The sequence below is a fragment of the Chelonia mydas genome, chromosome 9 (assembly GCF_015237465.2).
Source record: "Chelonia mydas isolate rCheMyd1 chromosome 9, rCheMyd1.pri.v2, whole genome shotgun sequence".
Lineage (NCBI taxonomy): Eukaryota > Metazoa > Chordata > Testudines > Cheloniidae > Chelonia > Chelonia mydas.
The window spans coordinates 48,564,351-48,578,479 of record NC_057855.1 but is presented as its reverse complement, the minus strand read 5'-3'; the positions used below and the strand labels follow the sequence as shown (position 1 = coordinate 48,578,479).

The 14,129-nt window shown below is 42.4% G+C and overlaps 1 protein-coding gene across 5 annotated transcripts in view; it reads right to left on the bottom strand.

The window, feature by feature from the left end:
• VPS8 (VPS8 subunit of CORVET complex) overlaps positions 1-14,129 on the bottom strand; it is a 231,790-nt gene that overhangs the window by 53,891 nt on the left and 163,770 nt on the right. For 4 of the 5 annotated variants that reach the window (XM_007052610.4, XM_043523177.1, XM_043523175.1 and 1 more), the window contains one exon: positions 11,985-12,067. In XM_007052610.4, coding sequence (XP_007052672.2) covers positions 11,985-12,067 — 83 coding nt within the window. Of the gene's footprint in view, positions 1-11,945; positions 12,068-14,129 lie in introns of all 5 variants that reach the window. The other variant, XM_037909562.2, reaches the window with a different exon arrangement.

Genomic DNA, 14,129 nt, shown 5'->3' with positions numbered 1-14,129 from the left:
TTCTGTTGGCTTTTGCTAGATTAGTTAGGCACGTAGTGATGCTATTTGGAGACCCTTTCCTGACATGTGGATGGTGGTTTCTGTGCTGCACCAAAATTCCTTTAAGTAACCATATTTCCTGCTAGACCGTGTGTACATATTTCACGTAACTTCTTACCAACGTTCCTTGTGACAGATTTTAAGGCTGTCAATAAGATGGTTTGCTGCTCTGAATCACCAGATTTCCCACACTGCTCCAGAAGTTCTGCTTATTCTTCATTTAAGTAGGGTATATAAGTCTCTTGGTAGGCATGCGGAATGGATTTAATGGCTGCTTTAAAGATTGCTTTGGAGAAGCGAGTGTAAGCATTTTCTACAGAGGCATTATATGGTTAGCACACTACATACTCACTGGTCAGCTCCAAGTATTTTTTTCCATTCTGTTCTTCTACAGATCCACTGCAATCAAGGGGTAGTGGTTACTATGGGGATTGTCATTTCTATCTGAGCAAGAAGAGGATGGTACTGGCTGCGTGGGAGGCTGATAACGGTTAGCCCTGCTGAGGCGACCCAACTGCGGTCAGGAAAGCAGCCCTGCTTCCACTGTGCAGAGAAAAAGGTGGCTGACTGCTTAGGGTCATGCAAGAGAGATATGGGTCATTTAGAGAAGTCCAGTCTATGTGATGCAGTCCATTTTTGTCAGATTCTCTACAGTCCCATGAGGTGTGGTGGCTATTTAAGTCCCCAGCATAGGACAGATGGATGTTGAAGTGCTGGTAAAAGTGGAGTGTTCCAGGTTTTATCAAGAGGTTTACAAACATTCACAACTTCCAGTTGATCAACTTTTGCAATGATACTGTAGGGCAAAGTAGTTGGTAAGACAGTCGTGTGTAAACTTTTCCAGTCATGTCCCACCATCCCTTAGCAGTGACGGAATCTGATTGGCTGACCAAGTAGTAGAACAGAGTGGACTTGTAGACTCTAAAGTTTTACATTGTTTTATTTTTGAGTGTAGTTACGTAAAAAAATAATTCTTCATTTGCAAGTTGCATTTTCACAATTAAGAGCCTGCACTACAGTACTTGTATTAGGTGAATTGAAAAGTACCATTTCTTCCCTTTTTTACAGTGCAAATATTTGTAATAAAAATAATATAAAGTGAGCACTGTATACTTTGTATTCTGTGTTGTAAATGAAATCAATATATTTGAAAATGTAGAAAACATCCAAAAATATTTAGGTATTCTATTATATTTATGCATTGTTCAGTGATGGTAATTCCTGTGGATTGTACAGGAACTTCAGTGGCCTTGCAAGATGGACAGAAATGGACCTCATTATTTTCCAGATAACTTCTTGCCTCCTCGACTAGTCCCACCCCCTACACGTGATTTTCCCTATTTCAGTCTTTCCTGACTGGCCCCACTTGCATCCCACACATCCAGGCACATTTTACCGATATGTACTTCTACACACTTTAAAAACTTTACCAGTATATACAAAGCATGCACTTGTAAATGATGTGAATTGTATCCATTTGCGTATTCTTAAGTGTATACATATTTCTCCATATTCTAGGCAGAGATGGCAGCAGCTCCCACAAAAATTATTTTGTAACCTCTTTTGCAATTTTTATTTGCAGGGTTTTTGTGTGTTTGTTTCTTTGTTTTTAAACAACTTTGTCAGACTGCTTGGGCTGACATTTCCCATGCCAAGTGTCCGCCCTGAGCTGAATTTGTTTTTTGAAAATTTCAGCAAAAACTATTCAGCCATTTCAGAAAACCATGTTAGTGAAAAATAAGTTTTTCCCATGCTGAAATGTCCTTACAGCTATTTTACTGAGAAGCTCTAGAATCTCTATGCTTTGGACCAGATCCTTGAAATGTAGCGGGCGATCACTTTACTTGGAGGGCCAGGTATGGCCTTAGAGAGGGGGACTGAGGGGAAAAAAAGTGAGTAGGAAGCTATCCAGGACACTAGGATATAGTGTTGGTGGTAGCCAACAGGCTGGACACACAGGCATTGGAGAAAGGGTGAAAGGAGGAAGCTAGCAAGTGGCAGAGACTAGGAAGGTGATGGATACCTAACGGATGAGGTGGTGAAAAGCCGGTATGCAGTGTAGTTGTAGCCGTGTGGGTCCCAGGATATTAGAGAGACAAGGCGGGTGAGATAATATCTTACTGGACCAACTTCTGTTGGAGAGAAAGACAAGCTATCAAGATTTGACTGGCTGGAGATTTGTATTGGTGAGAAGGAGGCAGTCAGTAGAGGAAGCTTAAGAGATGGACTCCAGGAAAGGGAAAAGGAAGGAGGAAACCAATCTGTAAGAGGGAGTAGTAGTGGGGTTAAGGCAACAAGGGACAGCTTGCCCAGAGGTAGTGGGAAAGGAGAAGAGGTGGCTAGAGGAAGCAAATTAGCAGGAAATGGTGGGAGTGGAATGCAAACTTGATTGCATGACACTTGGGAAATTGCTCCACAAAATGGCTAAAATGATCCAGAACACTTAGAGCAGCAGCCTCCGCATAGAGTTCTTCCTACTCAATAAGCACTAATGCCAACAGGCTGCCAATATTCACATCTGAATCAAACAAAATTTGGAAATTCATCCAATTCTTAGTCAAAAACCAGCTGTATGCCTGGAATATACTGAAGTAATAGACAGCTTCCAGAGGTAACAATTGCACGAAGTGACCGGTGTCATTTTAGGACATACTGTATTATAAGTACATTTTATTTTAACATGCATAATTTAAAAGTAACAGCATGGAAAGTACATCATACTGAGATACTATATAAATTATAGAGAGCAATGGGGAGCTCAGGTCTTCCAGCACACCATGTACGTGATCCATGACATACAGCAACTTATTTTTATATCTGTCAGAAAGCCACTCACTCGTTCCTGGAGCATTCTATTAAATGCGTGGCTGAGGAAAGCCAAAAAACAGCCAAAAAGCAGACAATGAATACAGCTACTTTATAGATGGCAAATCAGTCTTCCACAAAGCTGTACGTAGAGAGATGTTCCATGCAAATCATTTATCCTAGTTCTGGGGTATAAGTCACTTCAGGCAACGGTTAATCAATCAGCTCCAGAGACAGGGCCAACACCACTAAAGGCAGGATGTCATCCCAGAGCTCCCTCCAATCTGGTGCCTATGTATTAACATTGGCTCCTGGGAGCTCCCTCCAGCACATCCCTGTTTTTACATTATTCCTCCTCTCTCCACTTCCCTAATTTCTGTTGTACCTTCTCCTAAGTGCTCATCGTTTTCTCCTCTCTAAATTGTTTCTAACCCCTCTAGTATTTCCTTCTGTCTTTTTTGGCAAAATCAGTTACACAATTAAAGGAAATAAATCTGTATTACCAGGTGAAAACTCAGATAAAATGACTTAAAACACAATTCCTGAGCCTGCAGTCTATTCCTTTATACACTTTTTCTTATGTGTCACAGATACAATACTGCAAGAGGACACAGTCAAAGTTTAATTCCTTTCTGTCTTTTTTTTAAACCTACAGTAAATTGCTTATAAAACTTTAGAAGCTTAGGAAGCAGTTCTTTCATATCAGATAGTTTTCTCCATTTATGTAATATGCAATTGTTTCCTCATCTGTGACCAAGCACAGCTGAAAGCAGTTACATGAGGCACCTAGTCTCCTGGGGCCCTCCAGTGGCAGCAGGGCTTCAAGCACCTGCTGTGTAGTCTTCTGGCACCTGGAATCCGGTGTTTGCTCCCAACTGGGCCTTGGGCCAACTCCATTTGGTAGGAAGGGCATTGTAAAACGCCCAGGGAGTGGAACTGTGAGCCTCTTCACAGGCTGTTTAAAATTCTTTGAGCTTCTTAACATCCATAGGAGATTGAAGGAAGCCCCAAAGAGCCTCCTAGGTGGACTCCCCTAATGCAATTCTTAGGAAGTGAATGAGTAAGATTCAGCCCTTCCACGGGCCTTGGGGAGAGAAGAGGAAAGGCCCCTGTTGCTCCCCAGTCCAAAGATAGGACTGTTTTTAAAATGACACAAATTCTGAGACAAAGAACTTTCAGGCAAGGTTAAAGCTGAGACTACACATCAGCAACTAAATGGTGAGAAGCTTTCTACAAATGCAGTAGGCAGTGCTGTTGTAGCTCTGTTGCTCCCAAGATATTAGAGAAACAAGGTGGGTGAGGTAATATTTTATTGGACCAACTTCTGTCTGAGCCACACAGAATTAATTGCCTGTGATCAAAGTTCCACCCCCTTGGCCATGACAGGAACACCTAATAAGCGATGAAGTGACCCCTGTTCTCTCAAGGCTGTTGGAGCTGCCAGGTCCTTCAGCAGAGAATGGGGGAAATTCAGACAAATGTAGAAAGGACCTCAGCTTCCTTTCTGCTTAGTCACCCCCCCCACCTACCCTGAAAACGTGACAGAAGTGTGTCCGTCAGAGTTCTGTGGAAGGAAGTACCACAGCATTGGGATGGTCTCAAACACAGCTCTATCCTTCCCCCTCCCCTGTTTTGACAAAACTTTTTTTTAAAAATCTGTGCAATTTACATTTCTGGTTTCTCCAGCTCCCCATACCTCAACGGGAATCTGAATATATCTGCTTTCAGAACATTAATGAAGCATTATGGATTTGTAATAGAATTAACCCTCAACCTTCCATATCTCTCTGGACAGTGTTCACCCACTTCAGATAAAACTTCTCTTAATGCCCCAGGAGATTTCTCTAAGATCTCTCCTAATGCACTTCTTTTAGGATTTCCTTTCTAATAACTAACTTTACAAAAATCATAGGTTAAGAATAGATAAAAGCACAATCTAATGTTAATCATTATTTGACACAATCTCAATTATGTAAGGTTTAGTCAAGACAGTGTAAAATCAGAACCCAGGATCGAATGTTTGCAGCAACAGCCGTGGAATCTGTTCCTGGAATTTAGAGGATGCCCCTTACCACAGCATTTAGCACTGAAGTACAGAAATTAACATTTCCATAAAGTTAGATTTATGTGGAGCGTTCCCCCCCCCCTTTAGATTTAACTGCTTAAACTTAGAATATTGTAACCCTTTTCTCTCAACAGAAGAGGAAGATATCTAGCTCAGTTTACTGAATTTGGTATCCCCTTACAAAGATTAGTAAATCCCTTGCAACTGTATTACTTCCAGTCCACAGATCTTCACCCACAGCACAGACTCAGACTCATAGGTTATATGTACATTGCAATTAAACCTCTGTGGCTGGCCTGTGTCAGCAGACTCTGGCTATGGGGCTGTGTACACGTTTAGGCTCTGGCTGGAGCCCAGGCTCTAGGTTCCCATGAGTACATGTCCCAGACTTGCAGAAGAGCTCTGTGTAAGCTCAAAAGCTGGTCTCTCTCACAAACAGCGGTTGGTCCAATAAAGCTACTATTGCTCTTTCAAAGCACCCAAATAGCTCCACACTGAGCTCTTGTAATTGTCCTTGTGTCTGGCTGCTCAAAGTCAGCAAACAGCTGCTCCACCTCCACCCTGGTGGAAGCTTTTCCCCCTTTGGTTGAGGGGTGCTTTGAAAGAGCCATAGCTGTGTTCAGTGCTCGAGTGTTCTTTGGGCCTACAGCTTTGAATGCTGCTAAGAATTATGTAGCACTTGCTGTACAATTATAAATATGACTATGTTTTACTGATGCTATGAATTACACAGGGCTTGTGTGGTGTTTAGATGTTGCTTGTAATTATTAGAATTGGGCGCACTGGCTGTTCAGCGTCTGAAAGGACAGGAAACAGGAAGGAGGGGGGAGGAGTTGAAGAGGCTGAGGGAGAGCTACTGAGGGTGCAACAGCAGCTTGGAAAACAGGTTTCCACTTTAAAAAATAAAGTCCTGTTGAAGTTTATTTATACCTTACCCGGCTACTACAGCATTTTGGCAACGAAGATGGATCGTCTGCCTCTGAACCCACCTACACCTTTTCTAGAAAGCCCAGGTGAGCCTCCAATTGCTTTTACTGCCTGGACCCATGTGTCTGAGACTTATCTGCTTGCAATCAGTGCTACAGAGATTTCTGAAGTAAGAAAGCATGCTCTGCTAATCCACTGCCTTGGAGCAGAAGGGCAGCATATATTTTACACTTTTCCCCTTGCAGACGATAAATATGAGACTGCACTCACTGCATTAAAGAACTTTTTTGTACCAAAAGTGAATGTAGTAGCTAATCGCTACAGATTTTGCCAGCGTGAGCAGAAACCAAGGGAGACTATAATGCAGTATATTGCTTCCCTGAGGGGTCTGACTGTAACTTGTGACTTTGGGAATATGGCAGATGAGATGATCAGAGACCAGCTCATTGAGAAAACAACCATGCTTCTTGTAAGAGAACGTTTACTTCTAGAACCACAACTTACACCAGAAAAAGCAATAACCATTGCTACCCAGATTGAGTCAGCTACAACTGAAGCCAAAATAATGAGCACAGTCCAGGCTGTGACTCCTTTGCAGAAAAGTTCACCATTGCTGCAGACAAACAATTACAAGAGGAAAACTAATGAAAAACCACCAAATCAGCAAATTCAAAATATAGTAAAAGCATGCTTTTGCTGTGGATCCCCACAACACCTGGCAAGCTACACAGGATGTCCGGCAAAAGTAGCTCAGTGCAATCACTGCAAAAAGATTGGGCATTTTGATAAAGTATGTCGCAGCAGCCAGTTCAATCAGCAGGTGTATGCCGTTATAATACCAGATGTTACTGTGCTGAGCGTGGACAAAATCATTACTGCACATATTCCAGAACAAATAAAGTGCACAGTAAACATTTCCGCCATACCCTCAGGCAAATCACACTCTATTCAGCTAATGTTGGACACTGGCTCAGCAGTATCTATACTACCTGATTCCATCTATTTGCATTACTTTAAAGATGTGCCTCTTACTGAACTCAAGCTTCACTTGGTGTGCTATTTGAAAAACCATGTTCCAGTACGTGACCGTCTGCCAGCAATAGTTACTTTTGGTGATTGCTGTGTAACTGCAGAGTTCTACATTGTCCACAAAGGCACTCCTATCCTTGGCAGAGATTTATTGGCTGCTTTAAATCTCAGGGTAGTTAATGGACAAATTGATCTTCCCCAGCAAAGCACTCTTGCGGTACACACACCAGTTTCAGCTGGGATCCAAAACCAGATTGAGGAGAAACTCTGCTGTGCTTACGGGTTTCTGCATAAAGTTAAAATGCGGAATAATGTGATGCCTGTATGACAGTAATTACCATTTTCAGTCAGAGAAGCTGTTTCAGAGGAACTTAGAAAACTTGTTCAAGAGGACATTATTGAAGAGATTAACTCCTTGGAATGGGTTTCACCTATAGCAGTGACACAGAAGAAGGGTGTACGCATTCATCTTAAGGGAGCCAAATAAAGCTATTGTGATTGACAGCCATCCTCTTCCTCACAAAGAAGAAGTATTTGCAGAACTCCGTGGAGCAAAGATGTTTTCTACTCTTGATTTGCAGAGCGCATACCACCAGGTTATGTTGCACGAAGACAGCAGAGACCTCACAGCATTTATTACACGAGGGACTATTCCGTTTTAAACGTGTTCCATACAGGTCTCGCATCACCCCAAGTGCCTTCCAAAAATGATGTCATTGATTTTGAAGAATCAACATGGAGTTCAGTGCTATTTGGATGATATTATTGTGTTTGGAAATACTTCGGAGGAGCAAGACAATAACCTGTAGGCTGTACTAAACTGGATCAGGAAAGCAGGCCTCAAGCTCAATAGGTCCAAATGCAAACTCAGACAAATTGAACTCTCCTTTCTGGGCATACAATTTCACAGGCTGGACTAAAACCTGATCCTGGCAATTTCAAATGCTCCTCCTCCAACAAATTTGCAAACCTTACGTTCCTTCTTGGGTCTTACCTCTTGGTATGCAAAATTCATTCCCAGTTATGCTTCTGTCATTGAACCGTTACAAGAATTACTACAGGGAAGTTCAACCTTAGCGTGGACAACAAATGCACAAGCTAGTTTTGAAATGGTGAAAGACTTGATTGTACATAGTTCAGTACTTGCACTATTCACTCCTGCATTGTCCACAATTGTAACTACTGATGCTTCTGATTATGGACTTGGGGCTGTCCTCAAACAACTTCATGAGGACAACAGAGAGAAGACTGTTGCATTTGCTTCAAGGACACTAAGTAATGCTGAGAGAAAATATTCTACAGATGAAAAAGAAGCACTTGCTTGTGTCTGGGCTACTGAAAAATGGAGAACTTACCTGTGGGGCCACACGTTCAAGTTGCGCACAGACCATAGCCCTTTGACGACACTGCTCACCATGGAAGGACTGGGAAGAGCAGGATATCGTATTGCTAGATGGTCTGCAAGACTACTCTCTTTCAATTATGAACTGGAATATAAGCCTGGAAACCAAAATGTGGTAGCTGATTGCCTTCACCAGATGGTCCACCGGAGGATGAGGATGTAGTAGTTGCGCTTACTACAAGCACTCTTACTGCAGTTACAAGAGAACAATTTCATGTTGCTTGTAATTATTAGAATTGGGAGCACTGGCTGTTCGGAGTCTGAAAGGACAGGAAACAGGAAGGAGGGGGGAGGAGTTGAAGAGGCTGAGGGAGAGCTAGTGAGGGTGCAACAGCAGCTTGGAAAAGAGGTTTCCACATTAAAAAATAAAGTCCTGTTGAAGTTTTTAGTACCTTGCCTGGCTACTACAGCTTGCTGTAGATTTACAAATACAGTGTGCTTTGAGTACTAGTATGTATTCTGCAATGTGCTGTGAGCTTATAAAGTTAATATTCACCAAAAATAGAACTTTATTGCAAAAATATGCAATAGTTTCATGAGTGACCAGACAGCCTCATATTTTTTTTCAAGCGTTTCTATTAGAAAAAAGTCATTTTTTTAATTAATGCAGTAGTAGAGCTCACTAAGCCAGTCTGTGAATCGAAGGAATTGCAGGTTTCCATTTTCTCAGAATAACTCTTATTTATCTATTTAGTCACTTTCATTATCGATGCCCTGCATGACCTCTATGAGTTCAGGTTTGCGAGATTATTTTGTTTGGTTTATAATTGTTTAGTTTTTTCCATGTTTTGCAAATAATGAATGTTGAATTCTGTTATTTATATACTTTTTCCATCTTGTGAATCTATTTATATGTTTTGTTTCCTTGTGTGTTTATATTTTGTATCAAAACAAAGATAAAGTTAAAAATAGAACTTTATTAAGTGGGGAAAACAGTATACAAAAACAATGTAATACATTTTTTTTAACAAATTAACAGCGTGGAACTTTAAAATTGGAAAGGCTGCAAACATTTATGTCCATTTCAGTGCACAAACATAGTCCGCTGTGGTTATGCGTACACCAACCATGATTCTCACAGGTCAGCGTTTGTGAAGCTGTGATTTTTCTTGCTGTTCCCCAGGATGGAGCAGTAGGGGTATGGATGCAGTCTCTGATGCCATGTAGTCTGGGATTTTTGGATCTGTTGGTCAACCAGTGTCTGCAGCATTTGGGGGTGCTGCCTGAGAAGACCCATTATGTCCTGGTGCATTTCCCTCTCCTTAGGCCTTTTTCCTGTCTTCTTTTTCCTTATTCATGCAGAGGGTCATATTGGCTCTCCAAGCTCCTTGTTCCTGATCCGATGCCGCACTGGTTCACAGGATTTCACTGAAAGTGTCCTCCCACCTACTCCAACCAAGGGATGACAAGCGGATGCCAACTCTACCTCTGTTTGCTCTCAGACAAGTAAAAGAATGAAGAGTTAATATCGATGTTTAACTTGGGAGCGGGCCAGGCAACAATCTTTAAATTTAAATATTGTAAAGAAAAGTGTACGCAAGCTTACCCAAGGTACCTTTCTCCTTCATCAAGCTCATCCAGTGCTCTCCTGGTGGGACTGGCTAGACTGTGGGGGAGTCTCAAACGGCATGGCTGGAGCCCCCCACTGTGTCCCCCACTTTGCCCCCCCCTTCTTGCTGTTCATGGCAGAGGTCTCTATCTCAGGCTCCTCTGAGGTCTCCATGGTGGTCTGTGAGGTGCTGGTGAGGTCTCCGCCACATATGGCATACAGCTTATTGCAAAAGTGCCAGGTTTGTGGCTCAGCACCAGATCAATTGTTGGCCTCCTCAGCCTTGTGACAGCCCTGGCAAAATTCCTTCACTTTCACACGGCACTGCTGCTGATTCCGGTCATATCCTTTTGCCTGTATCTCCCACGTAATCCATTTGTAGATGTCCACATTTCTCAGCTGGTCCATGGCTCTGCCAGGGGCATTGTGGAACAGCTGCCGGAGGACTGTTAGGGTATCCAGAGTTCACAGGTCAGTAGATCGACCATGTTTCCACAACTTCTGGGAGGTGGTTTTTCTGCATCGCACTAATAGGATGCTTATGGCGGCAGACAAATTTGAAAGCAGACATGCACGAATTGGTTGACACAAGACTGACAGTCCACAGCCCTATGTTCACCCCTTTTATAAGACTATGTTAAATATTGTACAAAGCATACTGTATAAGGTATCATTTGAACACTCATGATTTGCTCATCATTACTGTCCTGGTAAAATGTGTGGCAACACTGTATGTAAAGATAAGATTCCACTGTATACTATTACTAAGACATGTAACAACATGTTCTGAAGGGCAGTCACAAAAAGTTCCCCAGAGACAAAAGGCTAGCCAATGCCTCAGCCAGGTGTCAATGAGATCAATTGGACCATCACCTAATTAAGTGGCCATTCTTCAGTGGGAGAGAGGGTGTGGGCAAAAAAAAAAAAATCTACATTTTGACAAAGAAGCATCTTAAGGTTCCTGGCCACACAGACTTTGTCTCCTGAACATCAGCTGGAGATGAGTCTTGAACATGAGAAAGGGTTATAAGAGGAGAGGCCAGATGCCCCAAATCATCTCTCCCTTGCTCTCTGCCCATAGCACCATCAATCCTAAAGAATAAAGGGAGCGGCATTGGACTTGGGGGAAAAACCTGACCAAAAGAGGTTCAGCCAGTAAGATTGCTGGAACATGTGGTGAGAGAGACCTTTGCTTTGTATTCATTTAGATTGTTACGTTAGGTGTTAGTTGTGTTTTACCTTTTATTTCCTTGTAACCAATTCTGATTTATATGGCTCGTTACTTGTAGTCACTTAAAATCTATCTTTCTGTAGTTAGTAAATTTGTTTTGTTGTTTTATTTAAACCAGAGTGTTTGTACTGAAGTGTTTGGAAAACTCCATTTGGGATAACAAGATTGGTGTATATCATTTTCTATTAATAAATGATAGACTTCATATGAGCTTGTGTTGTGCAGGAGGGTGCTGGGCAGTACAAGATGCACATTTCCGGGGGAAAGTCTGAGGTTGGGAGTTTGTTGGTGTTGCCCGCAGTGTAATTCATGAGTGGCTGGCTATAGCACTCACACTATAGCTGGGAGTGATTTACATGCTGGAGGCTGTGTGAGAGCAGACCAGGAGGGTTGCTCTCACAGAGAAGCATGTAAAAGGTACCCCAGGTTGGGAAATTGAGGGGACACAGCTGTCTATCAGTCCAGATTGTACCCTGGGTAACGTCACAAAGATGACTTACATTGACCTAACTTTGTAGTGTAGACAAGGCCTAAGTAAGGATTTAGTAGACTAACTTAGGCTCCCATTTCTTAGGAATCTCAGCCCTAGGTTTTAAAAATATTTACATTTTGGACCAAGTTAATTAAGATCTAATAGGTAAAAAACTGTTTGGTTTACAACATACAATCTTTACATTACTACATCTTCTCTCAAGGCTAAGCATTATCATTTCAGTTAGTGTCCCACCACACCAGTCCCCTGAGCATTTTTCATCTTTGTAGCCTTAACGAATAATTAACCAGATTAATTTCTGTAACTACTCCGAAGTCAACAATTTTACATCAGGGATGGATTTGGCTCTACATTCTGAATGTGGTATAACCAGGGCCTTATGAAAGACAATAATTTAGTAAACACCTGTATGCTCACTACGTTTTCTCTTCCCCTGCTGCTCACCTGGAGAATTCTCTGCAAGATCGAGGGAAGGGCAATAAATGCAGCCATGTTGTTTAGCACTTGCATTGTCAAACTCTTCAGAGCTGAAATAATAAATATGTAAAAGTCACGCACAGCTAGTCAGAACTGGAGGTTTATAAAAACAACAACTGCTAGATTAAACATCCTTGTGAATTCTTATACTCCTTTGTTTTCAAAAACATGATTAACATTTACAATAAAAAATAGTTATAATGACCAGAGAATTACACAAGAAAATTATAATTCTTTATATTTAAAAATAAATGTAATTTTCAGGTATGTTTTTGGGACTCTCACACTACTATGATTCTCCCCCCAACATACACACACAAATTGCCACATAGTCTGGGACCTTCCTGAATTTATTTATTTTTCTAATCTGGTTATTTACTGCAGTTCAAATTTCCCTATTGCCATCAAGTATAAACCTGCAAAACTTATTCACATGAATAGTCTTACTGACTTCAACATTTTCCACTGGTGGCCAACAATTCTGTTATCTGTGTGCCCAGCCTGAAAAAGTCAGGATCTGCAGGAGCTCAGCACCTCTGAACAAAATACAGGCCTTAGGTGATACTCTGGTTATCACACAAAGTGCCTCCTATGTGATGATTTTATAACTTATTCTCAGTAAACCACGCTCAGTTTGGTTTCCCCTCACATTATGAAGGACCCTGACCAAGAATAAGGAAGCTCTGGAGGCAGTGTGACAGGACATGAATACCCTTATAGTTGCATAGCAGTGATGCCTAAGGGTCACACATATGACAAAAAACTCAGGTGCTCACAATGCTTCAGGCCTGTTCCCTCTTTCTGTCAGCACAAAGGAAGGAGATGCCACCTGTAATTGCCATGGCATGGAAGAGTCTTCAGCAGCTCTCTGCCCCAGGGCTCACATGGGGACTGGTGGGGCAGTGGCTGGTGTATGGTCCTATGGGGGTCAATGCCAGCCAACTCGTGCTAGACCAGCCCCCAGGCTGTTGTAACCTGCACCAGTGCTGGGGCAGAGAATCAAGGACCTGATTGTTTCCTCACCTTCTTCTCTTTCCACTCTCCTGCACTGCCCTGGGAGCTGGGAGGGGAGCCATCCTGTACTAGACTTTCATCTAGGTCCAAGGCAGGCAGAATCAGCTTGAGTATATCTAGGGAGCAGGCGCACACCCACAGATCTTGCTGATGAAAATATCTGATTAAGAGGGTACAGGCACTTGCACACCCTGATGTGGAGCGCCCGCAGGGACGCTACTTGAAAAACTACTCTCTTCTCCCTCAACTGGAATTCAGCAGGTGGCCAGTGGGGGAGCTGCTGAAACAGAGAAGGGGCTGCTGCCACTGCTCAGAACATTCATGTCATATCGAAGCAGGTCCTAGGGCTGTAGGGGGAACCATATGGAGCAACTGGGCAGGTGGTGCCAACTCCCCCACCACCCTCGCAGTAATGGCCAGATTCAAACACTTCTGTTTAAAAATCATTGGGTGACATTCAGGAAATATCTTTAATTCACAATGAAGAGTTGCCTTTAATAATTCAAAGCCATGAGGGCCACAGTGTTCTCTGTGCCATGGGCTGGACACCCGTCCTGTAAAAGTTGTGCCTGTCATAATCTATTTCAGCATATGTTCCAGGCCCCTGTTCACTGGATTCTCAGGGGCAATAGCTATACAACTCTTTGGTCCTGGGATGGCCTTTTTATCATGTGTATACAGTTCTCAGCAGAATGGGTCCTAGCTTCCTGATGGGACAACTAGGCAGTATGGCAATATAAAAATTAAATAGCAACCCACTTTAAGAATGGACTAAAACTGGTTATAATTCAGGATCCAAGTGTGAAAAGGGAGGGCAATAGTTCCTTTACACTTTTTCCTCTAAAAGGGTTGAGTGTTTCCTTCCTTTTTAGGCGCATTAACCCTGAGAACCACCTTCAATTTCCAGAATTTTTAAATTTAATAATGAGCTTGTTTAAATGGATAAGTTAGACTCAATAGCTCCTCTTTGCCAGAATGCGATGACACGCCCTATCTTTGGCCATGGCTCTGATGAGAGATGATCCTTGCTCTCCAGAGATCACTGTGGATTAAAAGCCGCAGGTTCTTAGTCTCAGTCAATGCACGGTCACACTCCAC